At 45.0% G+C, this 19639-nt stretch overlaps 1 protein-coding gene across 7 annotated transcripts in view; it reads left to right on the top strand.

Annotated features, from left to right (window-relative positions):
* The window catches only part of Prom1 (prominin 1), a 99299-nt gene that overhangs the window by 45775 nt on the left and 33885 nt on the right, over nt 1-19639 (top strand). For all 7 annotated transcript variants that reach the window (XR_005972705.1, XR_005972704.1, XM_041636288.1 and 4 more), the window contains exons 4-8: nt 4777-4982; nt 13555-13675; nt 14125-14188; nt 15319-15408; nt 19212-19432. Coding sequence is in view for 5 of the 7 variants with exons in the window: in XM_041636288.1 (XP_041492222.1) it covers nt 4777-4982; nt 13555-13675; nt 14125-14188; nt 15319-15408; nt 19212-19432 (702 nt within the window). In the remaining 2 variants the exon portion in view is untranslated. The remainder of the gene's footprint in view (nt 1-4776; nt 4983-13554; nt 13676-14124; nt 14189-15318; nt 15409-19211; nt 19433-19639) is intronic.

Genomic DNA, 19639 nt, shown 5'->3' with positions numbered 1-19639 from the left:
ACCCAAGTCCATGGAGGTTTTTGCTGTTACCCTGTAAAATAGATCAGACAGGTTGACTCTTAGGTTAGAGAAATTACAAAGGAATCAGCCATTTGTTATAGTTTATAATTAGAGTGACCTTCGTGCATCCAGCGTGACCAGCCACAATAACCAAGTGAGGACAGATTTCCCCAGATTACTCATGTGTAATTATTGTATGTAAATGTGTAAAGATACCTGGCCTTACCCAGACCTGGGCTCAAGTACCGTAAGGGAAGAGGAGACTGGAAATTAATTACACGGGGAGGTCCTTATGGTTGGTGGATATGTCAGTGGTATCAAGCTTGTAGGCTCACCCGGGAAGATAGAACGGAACTTGTCAGGACGCTAAGCTAACCCTTGGGGATATGTCTCTCTGAAATGTCCCCAACCCCCAGCATTTTCCGTGCTTCATTTAAAAATTAATAGAAACATGAGCATTGTTTTTTCAGAGTTGTGAAGATCTGCCCCAGGTGAGGAACAGTTTGCATCCATTCAGGTTTCCAAGCCAGAACTTCAAAGCGGTGAAACGAAGCTAACTCATTTTATTTTTGCCACAGATGGCATCTAGAAACAGCAGCAGCTTTCCTCCCCACCACACAGGCCACCAACAGGGATAGGTTTATAAACTGAGCAAATTTAGCTTAAGGAAAGATCCACTGAGATGTGCTTTCTTTTCCCCCCATCATTATGGGTTAGTTCATCTTCATCGCTGACTGGTCCCCATCTCTGAACGATGCTGAAGAATCTCTGGTTTGGGGCCGTGGCTTTTCTTTCATTAGCTCATCAGTTGATTAAGTTTTGGTTGCAGGTGGGGCTTGCTGTCTAGGAGGTGATGGCCGGAGATGGCTCTACGGCAACCATTTCTTCTAAGTGAAGCACCGTATCTCAAATGGCAAGTTCAGGGCTACAGAGCAGTGTGACAGAAGATGTACAATGCCCAGACTTCCTGGAGGAGGTAGCATCTATTCTGAAACTTGAGTTTCATTCAGGGAAGGAGGGATGAGTAGGAAGACAACCTGGGCAGTCAGAGTGAGGAGAGAAGAGAGGAAATGTCCTGACAGAGTGACCCCAAACAACTTAGAATGGCCAGGAAGAGTGAGGCTGTGAAGCCAAGATGGGTAATAAAGGACACGCCGGCAAGTGTACGTTAGAAATAGCACACCTTTAATCCCAGCACTCGGGAGGCAGAGGCAGGCAAATCTCTCTGAGTTCAAGGCCAGCCTGGTTTACAAAGCAAGTCCCAGGACAGTCAGGGCTATACAGAGAAACCCTGTCTCAACAAACAAACAAACAAACAAACATAACCAAAATAAAAATGAAATAAAAAAGAAATGGGGGAACTTCACTGGATTCTGTTAAACAAGGGAATGACGCTTTCAGAGGGGACGCTTTGGAAGAGTTGTCTTTGGCTCTAGGCTACCCTCATGACCTGCTTCATGAAGATCATGTTGCAAGCGTATTAGTATCTGTAACTGCCCTGCAATTCTCTTTTTCCTAACTGAAGATCATATTGACTTCAAACCTTCCAAAAGCCAAAATGTGAAATCCAGAACTTGACTCTAATTCAAACACAAATTCTCAAATATACACCCAAGAATCTGCATTCCTATCTCATGTTGATCCTTCTGCCTTGATTTTTTTACCAGTGTGGAATATGGTTATGGTTAATGACTCATGTGACTTTTCTGTTTTATTTTGATGCATGCTGCCTCTGCTACACACAAACTCCTCAACTGCTTTGATTTCCACAGCCAGAAAACATAGTCTTGGCTTTGAAGGTAAACTGCATGCCTACTGTTTGTCTGAAGTCGGCACTTTCCGCCCATCCCTGGTGTCGCCCCGTGGTAGTGTTTAGATTGATTGTTTTGTCTGTGTCTCAGCTGTCATATTTAATTTTCCCTTTGTTTGATGTCAAGATAATCTACAATGTGCTCAAAGATCATGACCCCTGAAAATTGATCAACAAATGGCCAGAACCTTTGGTGTAGAAATCAGCTCTGAGAACACCCTAGGACGGGGAATATAGTTCAGGGGTAGCGCACTGGCCTCTCTGATGTGTGAGGCTCTAAGTTCGGTTCTCAGCACTGTGGCAGTTGGGAGGAAAAGGAAGGAAGGAAACGATGCATTCTCATTCCCGACACTGTCTGATATTTAGTTGGTAACGTTGGAAAGGTTTTATATAACGTATAAACTTTTGCTTGATGCTAAAACTAATGCACTGTAAATATTTCAACTTATCTTCTCTACTGGGTTTGAGTTTATCGTCTACTGGGTTTGAGTTTATCGTCTACTGGGGTTCAGAAAATATTTAAAATTCCTTTCAAATACTAAATAATTTTGTTTTCTGAGAAATGGTAGAAAAATGTGTAAGTATGTGAGAATCTGTAGTGTCTGGGCTGGTTTCTTAATTGACCGATGATATTAGTCCTCAAGGAAATGCTAAATAGTCAGTAAATAATGGGTGTTTGTAGACAGACGAAAGGACACACACACCCTCGGCAACTTCTCTTGCCTTTATTTCCTAATTTTTTTTTAGCGTCAGCAGTGTCCCAGTACATACCTGATTGCTTGCCTGTAGTTAATTGCTATCTATTGATTGTAAGCTGTTGTCTTCACTTTGTTCATCCGTCATGCCCGTGAGGCTCATCACGTTGATGGGCCCTTTCCTAGTGTAAGGGGACCAGGAGCTCCCAGAAGGATGCAACTGACTTCAGTTTTACTGCTCTCTAACAAAACATCGCATTTGCTTCTGGCACTGTCGCCAGAGCCCAATAATGCATCTGTCTGTACAGAGGGCCATTTAAGAGACAAGACCGGCATTGAGGCAAGGAAGGCAACTGTTGAGAGCCAGGTAGATGGGACAGTGGCAGGTTTGTCACCAAGTTCATTTTGCTGGAAATTCAGGAGTGATCACAGGGGCAGTCAATAGGGATTCACCGACCGATGGGTGACTCCCCACAATAGGTGACCAGAGGTGCACACGATCACAGTTTTCCATCAGGAGATGCTTTTTGCTTCTGCAGGAATCAAGAACAAAGCTCTTTGTTTTCTTCAGCTGTTTTTTGTCATTGCTATATTACACGGTGGACAGGCTAGAGGGAGTGGTGGCTCTGACCTCTCTTTCCGATTGTCACACTCACAGTAATGCAAGAAAACACACATTGTCTGATTGGGGAAAGATAAAGTGAGGTGGTTGAACAGGAAGTTGGAGGTGAGATCCGGTCTCAGAGCGCGCCTGCAGGAGCAAGGCTCATATCTTGATGTACTCGCATCATCTTAGCTGCTACATCAGCCATTGCCATCTTGTTTGTTTATCAAGTGTCAACCTGTGATTTTCCACCATTCTTTATAAGCGTGAGGAGGGACTTGGTGTCGAGGGTGTAGCTCAGTTGACAGAGTTCTTGCCTAGCATTCAGGAATCCATGGGTTCCAGCCTCAATTCCATCCGCAGAAGCTAGGCATGGGGGCACACATCTGTAATTGAAGTATCCAGGAAGGTCATTCATTACCACTGAGATCAGCCTGGGATACAGGGAGCTTCGTCTCACAAACAACAGGGGAGTGAGAAAACCAAGAAGAGAAATGTGGGTGACTTTGAGTGTGGACTGGAGTGAGAGATTATTCCATCCTCCAGGTCATTGTTCCATGTGCCCCAAGAACAAGCCAGCAAAGACAATGAAAACATATTAAGGTCTAAAGATTCCATGTGGGAGTTGTGCTGGGTCTTAGGCAACCCAGTAGGAGGAAAGGGTCCCAAAAGCAGGTAACAGAGTCAGAGACAGCCCCTGCTCTCACTGTTAGGAGTCCCACAAGAGGACCAAGCTACACAACTGTAGCATATGTTCAGGGGCCTAGGCCAGTCCCATGCGAGTTCTCTGCTTGGCAGTTCAGTCTCTGTGAGCCCCTGTGAGCTCACAGATAAGCTGATTCTATGGGTTTTCTTGTGGTGCCCTTGACCCCTCTGGCTCCTATAACCCTTCCTCCCCCTTTTCGACAAGATTCCTCAAGTTCTACCTAATGTTTAGCTGTGGGTATTTGCATCTGTTTCTATCAGTTGCTGGGTGAAGCCTCTCTAGTGACAACTTCGGATAGGCAACGATTAGAAGTATAGCAGAATATCATTAGTAATCACTTCATTGACTAGTTTTTTTTTTTGTTTGTTTGTTTGCTTGCTTGTTTGCCAGTCCTGTTTGATTCTATCCTCGGTCTCTGGGCTGTCCAGCCTCTCTGGTCCTGGCCCTCCAGGCAGTGTCAGGGGTGGGCTCCCTCTCATAGCATGGGCCTCAAGATGAACCAGTCATTGGGTGGCCACTCCCATAATTTCTGTGCCACCTTTGTCCCAGCATATCTTAAATTCTTTTTATAAACATTGAGTTTGTCACTAGTCAATCCCATCTATCATGGTTCAAATCCCAGTCTACTACTAATTCTGTTTTTCTGATGTAGAGTACCCTCTTTGTGTATGACTCGCTAGGCAGAGCTATTTTTAAAGCCATCTGGAAAGGAAAATGCCTTTGAAATTGAAAGTAAACCATTTTCCCACTCGACCTTGCTCTTAGGTAACTTCCAGGAACATGAAAGGAATATTAAACTCTTGGCCAGAATTCTAGTAACTCAGGACTCCACTTCCTTCAAAAGCTCAGCAAGCTTCTAAATGGAAAAACACACCAATGCGTGCATACCGAGCTAATCACGACTGTGGAATGTTCTTTCTGTTTCGTGTGACATGTACTGTGTCTTTCCTTTACGTTGCAGATTGCCTACTATGAAATTGGAATCCTTATCTGCACCATCCTGGGACTGCTATTTATTATCCTCATGCCTCTGGTGGGCTACTTCTTCTGTATGTGCCGCTGTTGTAACAAATGTGGCGGAGAGATGCACCAGCGGCAGAAGGAGAACGAGTCGTGCCGGAGGAAAAGCTTTGCTCTTTCGCTCTTGGTGATTTGTCTGCTCATGAGGCAAGTTGAGTCTTGGACCATAGTCATTAGGGTGTTGCAAGGTGATGGGGAAGGCCTCTTTCTACCTTTCCGTCCATGAGTTTATTTTACTTTTCTCTTTATTTCTTCTTCTTCCTCCTCTTCTTCCTCCTCTTCCTCCTCATCTCCCTCCTCTTCCTCATCTCCCTCCTACTCCTCATCATCTCCCTCTTCTTCCTCCCCTTCCTCTTCTTCCTCCTCCCCTCCTCTCTTCTTTTTGTACAGATAGGGCTTCACTATATAGTTCTGGCTGCCGTGAAATTCACTATGTAGACCAGGCTGGCCTTGAACTCACAGAGATCCAGCTGCTTCTGCCTCCCAATGTGCTAGAATTAATATTAATAAAGGTATGCACCAATGCCCGCAGTCTTTTTCCCCCCAAGACAGGATACCAATACATAGTTACGGTTAACATTGATCGTACACATAGTAAGGACTGCAGAAGTCCTGGCTGGCTTTGAACCTCTAATAATGCTTACTCCAGCTTCCGAGTCCTGGGACTACAGGCATACTCCTACCACACCTCGCTGAATCCATGCATTTAAAGTGAAACAAAGCAGAAGCATCAGAAGCATCTCACAAAGCTGCCACAGTGCCTAGAAGGTGCCATCGTCTGGAAGTTGCCCCACCTGACTCCACATGCTCTCGTTTTGGTAGTTTTCTCTCTCATAGATATCCTGATAAACTCTCTCTCTCTCTCTCTCTCTCTCTCTCTCTCTCTCTCTCTCTCTCTGTGTGTGTGTGTGTGTGTGTGTGTGTGTGTGTGTGTAGGCACATTGGAATGTGTGGATTCAGGCACACATGGTGCCATGGCCTGTATGAGGTCACAGGACAACCCTGGATGTAGGCCTTCTCCTTCCACTTTGTTTAAGACAGGGCCTCTTCGTTATTTTCCCACTGAAAACTCTAGGTGAACTGGCTGACAAGCTTCTAGGGATTCTACCGTCTCCACCTCACCCCTTCCTGCGGGAGTACTGGGGTTACAGATGTTTGTGATACATGTTTAGCTTTTACGTGGTGTCCTAGGATTTGAACTCGAGTCCTCATGCTTATGTGGCAAGCACTTTTACCCACTGAGCCACCTCCCCATCCCCTGGTGAACTTGGTGGCTGAAAGCCTTTACTTTCCTCCTTTGCTACCTCTGTGGAGGCTGACAGCATGCAGGCAGGAAGCAGAGCCTCCGTGTGCTAGGTGATGCCAAAGGAATGTTGGCACACCCCTGTACGCTGTAAATTTGTGAGGATGGTGGAATACGGAAAGCTTCCTAGCTATTTCAAAACCTGCTTTGCTTGAGTTTGCTGTCTGTTTGCTCCTGCTGGTGAAGTTTATATCCACTCTCCTTTGTGATCTAGGATTCTCCATGGAGTTATTGCTATTAGTAGAAGTTTCCAGCTAATGGACAGACCAGAAACATACACGCCTTTAAGATGTTGGACCCATGCTATTGGACCCATATCTATTCCCCAGCTGAAGAATGCCCAATCGTGCTATGGGCCCCTTCTTATGATCTTTTTGCTGTATTGCTCCACGGTTCTTCAATGCATATTTTTTTTACATTTTTTTAAAAATACATTTTAATTTATACTCATGTGCATGTCTGTGTGTGAGATACACATGCACGCATGTACCCGCAGATGGATAGGGGAGGACAGAGACAGACAGTGTGCATGCATAGAGGGGTCAGAGGTCAACTCCTGAGACTCTGCTCTGGTTCTACCAGGATCAAACTCAGATCATCAGGCTTGGCAGTAAGTGCCTCTACCCACTGAGCGAGCTATCTTGCCTGACCTCAGTGAGTATTTCATGCACTAAGAGAAATGAAGTCCCATGTGCACAATGCTGAACTTCTTGACTTTCCCAAAACATCACATTTGCTCAGCAGCTGGAAGAGGTTTTAAGTCTAACAATGTTTGTGTTTAATTGGGACTTAAGCACAAAGCAGTAAGTCCTAAACTTAAAGTTCTGGGTCCAAAGCCAGAGAGAAGTACTTCAGTGTGATCATTGATAAAGGCCTGGCCAAGATGCATGACTTTCAAATATACCCACCAAAGATTCACAGATAGACATCTGTCGCCGAGAGATGACAAGGAAAAGCAATTTGCAGATCTGGTAACTATGATAAAAACAGAAAGAGGGGAGTACCATCACTTTGTTTGTTTTTGAGACAGGGTTTCTCTACACAGCCCTGGCTATCCCAGGACTCACTATATAGGCCAGGCTGGCCTTGAACTCACGGAGATCCACCTACCCCTGCTTCCTGAGTGCTGGGATCAAAGACATGTGCCGCCACACCTGCAAAACACCTTTTTATATTTGGAAAAAACATAAAATATGTGAAATGATTGAAAGAAAACCAATGGCTGCCCTGGGAAAGAAACGGAAGGTTGCTGGGCAGGAACTGTGGGAGGAGCTGTAGTTCAGCTGTTTGGCTCCTGAGGTTCTATCCCAGGCTGGGTGTCACCTCTGAATTAGTTTAAACGTGAACAACAAAGGATCCTCATCACCAACAAGAAGCCAGTTCATCACTTTTTACCCCAGAGGAGTGACCATGGAATTAAAGACAGGACTTCACATTGACCGTATATTAATATCTGCATAAACAGGACTTAAATGCGTGTGCTGGTAGCCTCCTGCACTGTCAGCTACCCAGAGGACTGCTGACATTCTCGCTCGTATACTAAGTAAACACATCTCTTTTTATCTCCGATTTTTCCTGCACTGTCTGTCTGACTGAGCCTCTCATGTATAACTCAAATCTGTTCTTTCTTGTGTAATTCCTGATGTGTCTGTTTCTCCCTACTTCCCTTTGAAGCCTTCTCAGGGTGGGTAGGCCCAGCAGTATAGGGGCTAGCTAGTTATCAAATAATGTAATTACAGCCTCCAGACCTCTCAGACTCAACAGAGATTCACTAGTGTTTCCTAGAAGCTAGCAACACACAAGCTTCCTTCACCCATAGACTTGCCCAGCATGTTTTTCATCTATACCCTAGGCATTAAGGGCCAGACTCAGACCAGGAAGTGCCATTTGAGCACACTGTCTCTCCTGTTAGAATGATTCCCTACTGAGCAAGCAAATCACTTCTTAAGAAACTTACCTGGTATATATGAGTGTTGTGTCTGCAAGCCTGTCTGTGTACCACATGTGGTTCATGGCCAGTACTCACAAAGACCAGAAGAAGGCATCATATCCTTTGGGACTGGAGTTATACATGGTCATGAGCCTTTATGTGGTGGGTGCTGGGATCTTAAAATGGGTCCTCTAGAAGAGCAGCCAGTGTTCTTAACCGATACACCATCTTTCCAGGCCCCCAAAGCTAACTGCATTTTTTGCTTTATGAAAATACATGTCAAAATATTATGAAGATTCTTTATTACACAGATTTATTTATCTAACTCAATAAATATTTGCGTATGTATAAAGGGATTTTCATTTTTAAAAGGGAAAGAACCGTGTTTTCTATATTGGATTCCTCTTTTAAGTTGGACTTGTGTTTACATTCCTATAAATTACTTAGGACCTCATTCTGAATTTTTACTGTGCTTAAAATACCAAAATATGTAAAGAAAGCTATAAAGTAAGATACAAATCTAGTTTCTATTTACATATTTACATATAGCTCAGCTAGCTTTTTTCTTGAGATGAAGACCTATTAAAACTTTTTTGCTAGCCTTTTTATTTTTTATGTATATATTAGTTTGGAAAATTATTTTTTAAAAATTTCTTGATTCTCTAGCTTTTTACACATTTAAGTTTTTTCTCAGCCTAAACAAAACATTAGTTTTCAATTAATAATTTCAGATTTCAACATAATTAAGCCAGAGCTAATCTCTTGTTTAAGCATGTGGCAAATTTAAAACTACTTAGATTTTATGTTGTACATTAAACTTACCTGTAAGATGAAGTGGGTTTTTTTTTTCTTCTTTAAATTCAGACATGTAGACTGAAGTTTCTGTCCCGCCTGGTCCCACAGCTGTTCAGGCCCAAAGAAACTCACAAAAACTATATTAATCTATATTAATTGTAACATTGTGTACCTATTAGCTCAGGCTTCTTATTAATTAGTTCTTACAACTTAACCCATATTTCTTATCTATGTTTAGCCACGTGGCTTGGTACTTTTATCATTGAAGCATTCTCATCTTGCTTTCTCTGCCTCTGGCGGCTAACTGTGACCACCTTCCTCTTTTCAGAATTCTCCTAGTCTGGTTGCCCTGCCTGTACTTCCTGCCTGACTATTGGCCAAGCACTTTATTAAATGAATATGAGTGACAAATCTCTACAGTATACATGAGCGTTATCCCACAGCACAGACAGAAATTTAGATTTCTTTGCCTCGAACCTCTCAATTTACTATAGGTATTTTGACATCTTCTCTTTGAATCCCTTATCACTTTTCATCATGAGTGAGTACTTGCTAATATTGTTTGCAAATAATCAGAACAGCCAAAAAGATTAAGAGTTAGAAGTGGAAATGTGTAAAAGGGAAAGCAAATGACAATGGGAAGAAATTATGTCACCAAAACCAAAGGATTGGGTAGAAGGAGACAGAAGTTGGAAGCCACATTAGAAAGGAGGTAGAAGGAGGCCCTGCTAGAGGCTGGAGGAGAGCCTGCTGGAGGCTAGAGGAGGGCCCTGCTGGAGGCAGGAGGAGGGCCCTGCTGGAGGCAGGAGGAGCCCCTGCTGGAGGCTAGAGGAGGGCCTGCTGGAGGCTAGAGGAGGGCCTGCTGGAGGCTAGAGGAGGGCCTGCTGGAGGCAGAAGGAGGCCCTGCTGGAGGCAGAAGGAGGCCCTGCTGGAGGCAGAAGGAGCCCCTGCTGGAGGCAGGAGGAGGGCCCTGCTGGAGGCAGGAGGAGGGCCTGCTGGAGGCAGAAGGAGGCCCTGCTGGAGGCTAGAGGAGGGCCTGCTGGAGGCAGAAGGAGGCCCTGCTGGAGGCAGAAGGAGGGCCCTGCTGGAGGCAGAAGGAGCCCCTGCTGGAGGCTAGAGGAGGGCCTGCTGGAGGCTAGAGGAGGGCCTGCTGGAGGCTAGAGGAGGGCCTGCTGGAGGCAGGAGGAGGCCCTGCTGGAGGCAGGAGGAGGGCCTGCTGGAGGCAGGAGGAGGGCCTGCTGGAGGCAGGAGGAGGGCCTGCTGGAGGCAGGAGGAGGGCCTGCTGCAGGCAGGAGGAGGCCCTGCTGGATGCTGGAGGCAGACAGAAGGCTGTGCAGGTGGAGTCCTCCCTTCCTCACAAGCCTTTGGCTTCTGCTCCAGCAGAAATTGCATACCATTACTGCATACCTCTGCCTAGATGGACATAAGCCCTGAACACGCCCACTTACCTTTGACCAGACTCAGCCCCATTCATGGATTCTAAATCTTACAATCAATGCAGTCCATTTTAATATTAATCTTGACCACCCTGCTTTTCATGTTACTCCTTTACATTTTTTTTTCCAGTCTCCTAGCATTTTGGTTTTGGGAAAGCCATATGTGTTGAGGAGGCAGACTCCCCAGTGTGCAGGTAAGCACGTAAGGTCATGCTTTCTCTGAGCTTTCCCATAAGGCAGCTTAGGAGTGAGAGCCTTGGAACCTGACCATGTGTTCTATCATCTGTGGAGGATTGCATCCCTGCTCAGATGGATCTGCTGCTGACTCAGTCACAGATGGATCGTACTCGGAAAAGGCCAGCTCAGGCCGGCTCTCCTATCTCATTACATACAGATGGTTGTGAGCCACCGTGTGGTTGCTGGAATTGAACTCAGGACCTCTGGAAGAGCAGCCAGTGCTCTTAATCTCTGAGCCATCTTTCCAGCCCCTCCACTCAGCTTCTTTACGTTCATCATCACTGCGACATCAGTCAATATAGTAAAGTTTTTATCAGTTGCTAGTATTTACACATTGCGAAGTTTTATGTAAGAACTAAGGTTTGCAGTGTTTGTAGTTGCTGGGAAGTTCCTGCAATACTACATATCTATTTACACAGAAAATTTGCTGTGAAAGTCATTGAGTTCAAACCCCTTTTAGCACTAATTTTTGTTAAAGTTATTGGTAGCATGATTTTGCTCATTTCTAGCAGGACTTTCTAGAGCTGTATTCTGGGCAGTCAGTGTTGGATCAAAAGCTTATGTGGCAGTTCCTTGATCTGGCTGATGATCTTGTGAGCAAAGCCTTTCTCTAATAAAGTACAAGGACAGCTTCTGTTTCCACACCCTGCTCGCGCAGCTACTATCTAGGCAGATCAAGGTTCGAAAGAGCAAAAAGCTCAGTCTCCAACCACTGCCTTTAAGAGCCCCTGTCTGGAGACAGACTGTATTAGATGAAGTAGGCAGGGAGGTAGGTAGTCACTGACTCTTCCATGGTGTGTGGAGTGCAAGGGTCAAGAGGAAATGGTGGACTTCTGGGTCCACTTTGACTTTTTCTGTGACCAAATGGGTCTGCAGCCCAGTAGAATGAACTCTGAGATAATTCGGAGATTGTGGGGAGAGAAACCAAGATTCTCCCAGGGTGGATATCAGGTCTTTTTAGGGGTGATCCTGACTTGTCACAGCAGAGATGTTTGAACCTGGCTTAGTTAAATAAAGACCCTGGCACAGTTTTGGTGTTTCATTTGCATGTGCATGTGTGTCTTGCTTCTACACATAACTCTAAAATCATTGAGTCACTTGGCCTAACTTAGGATGAGGGTGTCACGTTAGTCAGTGATTATTATTACTGAGGCACAACGTCTGCTTCGTATACAAACATAAGCTTGGGACAGACAGTAGTGGATCATACTGCAGTCTAAATGGTACAGAACATTTTGTCTTCTTTTTCGGAGATTGCCCGAAGAAAGAACTCAAGCTGACGAATCAACAAGTCCCAGGGAATTTGCAGACATCCCCTGGCCAACTGTCTCCTTTACAGTTTGAGGAGAGCTTATACAGTTGAGGCTGAATTCAAACTGGTTTATATCCTCAGATCCAGACTGAGCTATGTGATGGTTTCTGAGGCTCAGGGAGGAAAGTGGTCTTCTCAGACCTGGTTGAGGAGGAACGAGGGCCAAGTCACACGTTCCTGCTCACCTGCTCATTCTGCTGCAGCTCGCTAGGCAGAATAAATACTGTTCAAAGTCATGGGCCATATGGGCGTGTTAAGGTCACTTTGGGAGCCCTGAAGGGCCTGTGTATTTTGTTTTTGTTTTTGTTTTGTTTTGTTTGCAGCATGACATATTTCAGTATAATCTGTATATGTGTGCATAAAACCGAAGTAATTGCTTGTCAATCTGAGAAGCAACTGCATCTTATTTTTCCAAAGTTTGCCTGTTACTTGCAAAAGTATAAAACCTATCCACCTTTGGCTTCATAGTTAAAAAGTTAACAATTTTGGTCTTTGGGTCTTTGCCGGAAACGTTTTGAGCTTTTTATTAATTCCTTACTGCCCTCTAGTGGTCATATCTAAAAAATACTTTGGGTTTTCGCTCCCGTGCTGTTTGGGGATAGGGGTTGTTTTAATTTTGAGAGGTCTCTACAGTTTAGGTTAGCCTGGAACTCTGCGGTCCTCTCACCTTTCTCATTTAAGTTTTGGATTGCAGTGGTACACCACCAAACCTGGAATTTACTCCAAAATTGAAAATTTTAATGTTCGGGGCTCTGCCTCAACAAATGAACCAATTAGTGTAATTTAAGTCAAGAGTTGATGGTGGCTAAAAAACAAAACCTAAGAACTTTTTACTATGTTTAAATTCAGTCTTTTGAGATCAGGAATTTCCACAAAGAAACCCAGCCATGGAAAGAGTCCTCAGTCTTTACCACAATAACCATGATGTTTTTTAGCGCCATCATTTGGTTTGAGTTCATACTTTATATAAATGACCAGTGAGTGGGTGTAATGCCTGTGTCATGGTTTGTTTCAAAATTGTCGCCTGGGCACAGTCTATTATCGTGTGGAAGGAAATCATCAAGCGCATATGCTATCAGTGCAACAGGAAATGAAGCCACACCTTCCCGTCATGGTTTAGTGCTGAAATACTTATTTCTTTCCAATCTGGACAATATAGAAAGTAGCAATCAATTGAAAAACCACCAGAAAGCCTGAGTCCCTCTTACCTGATTGCTAGTTCCCTCTTCTCTGGTGCATGAGGATGTTTGTGTGGGCACAAGACAGCATACACACAGGGTGTACACACGTGCCCCTGGTAGTGCCCCACAAGACAGCATACACACACAGGGTGTACACACTACCCCTGGTACTGCCCCACAAGACAGCATACACACAGGGTGTACACACTGCCCCTGGTACTGCCCCACAAGACAGCATACACACGGTGTACACACGTGCCCCTGGTACTGCCCACGACCTTGCAACTTTCCTCCAGAATTTGTTGTTCATTTATGAGAGTCATAGTGCAGTACTTCATCCTGAATGGAGTCTGTCCTCAGAGACGTCTTAGTCCTGTTCTGTGTCCCCATTTTGGTGGTGTGCTGATGGTGGTCTTAGTGGGTAGGCTGCAGGGGGACGAGACAGAGGTGGCCTTTCGGTGGCCCCTGCGGTGCCAATGACAGTGGATCTTGGCCAACGCTCTTTATTCTTCTCTTTTCCTGCAGCCTTGGCATCATGTATGGTTTTGTGGCCAACCACCAGGTAAGGACCACGATCAAAAGGACCGAGAATCTGACAGAGAGCAATTTCAGAGACTTGCAAACATTCCTGAATGAAACCCCAAAGGTAAAAACCTGCAACCTGCATGTTCCATGGTGCTTGGTGTCGGCCACTCTGAATATCTGTGCATGTTTGGAAGCTCAGCCAAACCTTTTAAGAAGCCAGTGAATCCACGCAGAAGGGTGTTGCCCTCTAATGCTGAGGATGAAGAAACACAGCCAGAGAGCAGCTCTCAAAAGCATTGAAGCATAGTTTCCAGAGCCTCAGGATTTACTTGGCTTATTTTGCTTCAACTATTTTATTTGGGCATAACAAAATCACAGTACATATAAAAGTATCTCATAATTTTAATAATCTCACTATGGGTATTTGGTTTTGTTTTTTGTTTGTTATTTGTTGTTATCCTTTCTTTTTGGTGATGTAGTTAACCCGTTATCATCGCATCATTGCCCTACTGTCTTTGTATTATGACTTTGCACCTCAAAGGGCAGGTGTCATAAAATTTTCTTTTCCAGCAAATTGACTATATACTGGCTCAGTACACCAACACCAAGAACAAGGCATTCTCAGACCTGGATGGTAAGTAGCGTTGAAAGTTGGTTTGCATTTTTGTTTGTTATGGTTCAGAAGATGCCTTACCTATCTCCTATAGCACAGAGCAAAATGGGAACTCGTTGAAGGTAGGAGGAAGGCAGAAGAAGCTCAAGAGCTACTGGGTGTTTGTCACTTGTCACTGGATGATTAAAACCCAGTTTTAGGGGCTGGAGAGATAGCATAGTGGTTACTAGAACTTGGTGCCCTTGCAGAGGACCTGGGTTCCATTCCCAGCTCCCATGTGAAGGCTCACCACCATCCATAACTCCAGTTCTGAGACATCCAAGGCCTTCTGCTTACCTCCGTGGACACCAGGCTTTTACATGGTGCATAGACATACATGCAGGCAAAACATTCATCCACATAGATTAATAGATAAATCTTTTTTTTTTAAAAAAAAAAAAAGGTACCCAACATTCAAGATCAGTTTCACAAGCAGAGGGATTTGGGCTTCTGTTTTAAAATTTTACCTCTCTTATGGTAAAGCCTTTACTCTCCTGTGGTCATTTTTCATGCAGAAGGACATGTGTGGTCCTACTAAGTGCCCTGTTAAATGGGCTGTAGAAACAACCTGGCCCTGATCCTTAACGGACCATGTCTCACTAGAGTTTATACGCAGCTTACTTAAGTTGTTCTCAACAAAAGGTGACATTTTGGAGGAATATATGGTTGACAGGATTGGGGAGGGGCAGTGTCCAAGGCCAATGATGCTGCTCATCATCCTACAAGGCACAGGACAGTCCACCCCCAAAAAAGCAGTATCTGGCCCCAAAGGTCAGTGGTACTGCAGTGGAGAAACCCCAGTGTAGATGAGTTAGAGACAGTCGCTATGTAACACAACTCAAGATCACAGATGCCGTGTTCCTTCACACAAAGTATAAGGGTCCATGAGACTAATTTTCCAGGGGGAACTACAAGTTTGAGGAGTTTGAAGCAGGCAATGGCATCTCCTCGCATTAGGGCCCACAGTGAATGGTCTGAAGTGGAGAATGGGACGTGAGGACAGGAAGAGGGAAGACATTTTCCAGGCGTCAACTTGTGGGGCATGCGCAGAAGGCATGAGAGCTGAAGGAGAAGCCGGCTTGCCCTCATCAACCTCTTTCCTTTGAATCCAGGTGTCGATTCCTTGCTGGGAGGCAGAATAAAGGACCAAGTAAAACCCAAAGTAATCCCCGTTCTCGATGAGATTAAGGCCATGGTGACAGGTAAGCATGGTGGTACAGGTGACCGAGGATAGCCCATCCTAGATTCCTGGCTTCGCAGGGTCACTCACATTGGCTTGGATTTCTTCACGCGTGGTTAGAGACAAGAATTCTAGTCTGGCCATGCAAACAGGCCTGGCAAAGACACAGACTGTCCCAGTATGTGTGTTGTTTTTACAAGTTTGTGCTTTTAAAAGCCTACGATACTGGAAAACATCATCGTTTGAAGTAATAGTGACCCAAAGTTGCGTTCACGTGTTTCTGTATGGCCCATGGCTGGTTTTGTGCTGAGGTGGCAAAGTTTTGTGTTTGTGGAGGAGACCAGGTTCACAGAGCTTATATGACCTCATCTATTATCTGGAGTTTCAAAGAAAATATCTGTTGATGTGTTGGTTGTGGTAGCGCATTTGTAATCCTGGCAATAGAAAAGCAAGAGAACTGTGACTTCAAGGCCAGCCTGAGCTACTTAGGGAGTTATGTAAGACCCCATTCAAAAAATCAGAGTGAATTAATGAATTAAAGGGGGTGAATTAATGAATTAAAGGCCTTTGGAATCATCAGATATCAGTTCTGCCCATCACCAACCATTTCCTTTCCAGGTTATGCACCCCTAAAAGACATGTCAACCTCCACCTCCCCTCTTTCTTTCTTCCCTTCCTTCCTTCCCCCTCCCCCCCACTTCTCCCTCTCCCACTCTTCTTTGCTTACCTCTCCTGGTCTCATTTCAATGCTACTTCTTGTGGCAAACATCCATCTCTAGCTTCCCTTCCTTATCTTTAAAAATTTATTTATTTATTCATTTATTTATTATGTGTGTGAATGTATGTGCATGAGTGCAGGTGCATGCTAGACACTCGGCACATTCTTGGCCATCAGAAGGCATCTTATGGGGTTGTTCTCTCCTTTTACCTTTAAGAGAGTCCGAGGGATGGACCTGAGTTTGTCAGGCTTGTGTGGCAAGCACCTTTACCCAGAGCTACTGTGCCCGCTGCTCTTTCTCTAATAGAAAAGATATCAGCTGTTTCCAACCTGTACCCTACCCCGAAGATCTTTTTAATTAAAATTCTTTTATCTGTATGAGTGTTTTTGCCTGCTTGCATGTTTGTGCATCATATGTGTGCTTGATACGTGGGGAGTCCAGAAGAGAACATAAGATCCCCTGCATCCTGAGTTGTGTAAGCCTCCATGTAGGTTCTGGGAACCAAACCCAGGACTTCTGCAACAGCAGCAAATGCTCTTAACCCCTGAGCCATTTCTTTAATCCCCACCCCCTTTAATCTTAATTAACACTCTCTGGGTCCTTATATGATCATTTCGTGGGCTAAGAATTCCACATACTAATCCAGTCTATAACCATCAGCGGGCTGGGAAGGGATGGACGTGGCTTTCAGACCTTATCTAGCGAAAGCCCACATACCCAGCCAGCTTTGGTAGGTGGCGCCAAGAACACCGGGGAGAGTTTGGAAGTAGGGTGTTGATGTACCATTCGCAGGAAGGCCAAATAATAAGGCCTTCAGGAAGACCTGGCAATCTTTGTCTATGGGGGAGTGGCTGTAGGTGGATTCTAGGCATCCCTCACCCCAAGCCCCTGTGTCAGTACGTTTACACCGTCATCCAAGATTCCCTCCAACCCCACAATCTGAAGGTGCTGAAGGCTGCACAAAAGGAAAACCACAAGTCAGTGTAGTTGGTCACTGCATGATGCACACAGTCCACGTGTCCCACAGTCTGAACAGTTTTTAGTGTTTTTAAATTTTATTTTAAATATTTTTTTAGATTTACATTTATTTGTTGTGTTGTGTGAGCACACTGGAACTGTGTGGAACCCGTGTGGAAGTCAGAGGACAATCTGCGGGAGTTGGTCCTCCTTCTTTTATCACATATGTTCCAGGAAATCAAATTCAGGTTGTCAGGCTAGGCGGTCCAGGTCCTCCCCCACAAAGCCATTTGCCAGCTCCCTATATTTAGTGTTTGAGTTATGTAGTGCTTTCTAGATAAGGGACCAAGTGGGTCTTATTTTTCTCTGTGATTCAGATATTATTAAAGCTCTCTTTAAAGCCAGCTTGAACAAGTCAGTGGGTTAAGCTTCCACTGTGGCCAGAGATGTGCCTTAGACTGTGCTCAGCAAGCCGTTCCAGCGGTTTATTATTTTCGTGTGTTGTGAGGTCCTGTAGGGAAGATCACTTGGACATGGGTTCAAGCCAACACAAGTCTTTATTAGCTGTCTGCTGACCACCCTGAGTGTCCAGCACCCGAGTGCAGTCCCGAGCCTGCTTCAGAGTGAGCGTACTAAGTACAAAAGTCACATCCCGGGTTGACACCTCAGTTTAGCAAGAACAGTTAGTCAGAAGCAGAACTACAGAAGCCCAAAGGCAAGGTTAGTTTAGGGACATTTCTGGACTTTGACGGATTGGGTCTTTGTTTTTACTTTGGTAGCCTACCTGCTGGGTTCCAAGGTCCAAATGGGTACTTCCATCATGGTGTTAGTTGTGCCAGGGTCTGGGGGTCTGTAAAACAAAGACTTTGGAGAGAGAAGAAATGTAACAATTGCCTGAGCACATTACATGTGGGCTGCAGGTCAGTCCACGAGAAGAGCTTTGGGCTGGTGAAATGTAGTTGGCTGAAAATAATTAAGGAAGAGTTGAGATGAGACTAAGAAACAGAAAGGTCTTTTCCGCTTCCTTCAGATGCGTACAGCCTGGGATCGTCGAATGACTCTGAGTCACAGTCCTGCACATATTAGAGGCATAATATGCTTTGGAATTTTTAGAAAGTTTATATTTATAGCTACCAGGTTCTTGCTGGGCCCTAAGAGAGCAGTACCCATAGCCCAAAACGTCTCTAGACGATGACTAAGCATGTGTTTCCTGGGCCCTAAAAGAGCAGTACCCATAGCCCAGAACGTCTCTAGACGATGACTAAGCATGTGTTTCCTGGGCGAGCTGCTGTTTTCTCGCTCGTCTTTCCCTCTTTTTATTGTTCCATGAACTAAAATAGCTGAAATCAAAGGATAGACCAGCGAGACAAAACTCAGGTGCAGAAACCAGCATGTGTGGTCTCTTATTTTCCTCTGTGTTCTGCTCTCTTTGCTCCTACGCGCGTCTTGCTTTTCTGGTGATAAACAATTTTTACAGAGTCTCTGTACCTCATAGAGCACAATAAAGAAACTGCCAAGATGGCCACTCTATTGTTAGGGGGGAGGTTTTTCTTGTGGGTATCCAGAGGCAGCTGGAAGAGTCCAGAACAGAGAGAAAAGGAAGTAGACTGGATGTGGCCAACAGACTGGATATGGGCAGGGCTTTCTTCAAGAGCATCGAGAGAGCAGGGATGGGGGTGGAGGAGTATGTGAAAAAAAATCACATGGGTTTGGATGACAAACGTTCCCTCTCATAGCGAGCATCTGAAAACCTGGTCGCTAGTTAGTGAATGGTGCTGTTTGGCGGAAGCATTTTGCATTATGATATGGTCATGAGTTTGTGGGGGCCAAGGAGTACTTTGTTCTCATTTCTGACTGGTAAATGCTGGCTCTCCTAATAATCATTGCCCATATAAGGGTATAACTGATTCTTATGTAGATCAGTCTGCTTTGCTGACCAGGTAGTGGCACTTCAGGTGTCCTGGGTTTATGTTTAACTGCTTAATTAAGAAGAACTGTGGAGGAGAGCTGAGCTGGGTGAAGGGGCTGGCAAGGAGTCTTATGTCTTCCGTGTGTCCTGCCCCACTGCCCTTGGCAGCTGTCTGACCTCACCTCCCGCTTTTTTGAGGCACTTATGTGGCCCACTCTGATTCTGACTGTGTTCCTACAGCCATCAGGCAGACCAGGGATGCCCTGAAGAGCATGAATGACAGCCTTACAAGCATACTTGAAGGGAGCAAACAACTCAGCACCAACCTGACCGATGTGAAAAAAGACATAGAGGATTCACTCAACAACAACAACGACTGTGCTTCAGAGCCGGCCAAAGATATCTGTGACAACATCAGATCAGAGCTAAGCAATCTGGGGAGCAACCTCGATGACAGCCAGGTGAGCCGGCGTGAGCTTGCCGCAGCCAGGAGAACTAGCGGAGGTCCAGTAGGGCTAAGACAGGGGCCACCTATCTGGTGCACAGGGGCTTGGAATGGAAAACAGTAACCTCCAATGCTCGGGGAGTCTTTTGGGGGCATCTAATCACTGTGCTGGAATGGATGCAGCAGCAGTTTAAAAAAATGTGGGGGACGTTTGAGAAAGTCT

The sequence above is a fragment of the Microtus oregoni genome, unplaced genomic scaffold (assembly GCF_018167655.1).
Source record: "Microtus oregoni isolate MIOR12 unplaced genomic scaffold, Mior012 000049F_ref0000343, whole genome shotgun sequence".
In the NCBI taxonomy this organism is placed as follows: Eukaryota; Metazoa; Chordata; class Mammalia; order Rodentia; family Cricetidae; genus Microtus; species Microtus oregoni.
This window is presented reverse-complemented; position numbering and strand designations above follow the sequence as displayed.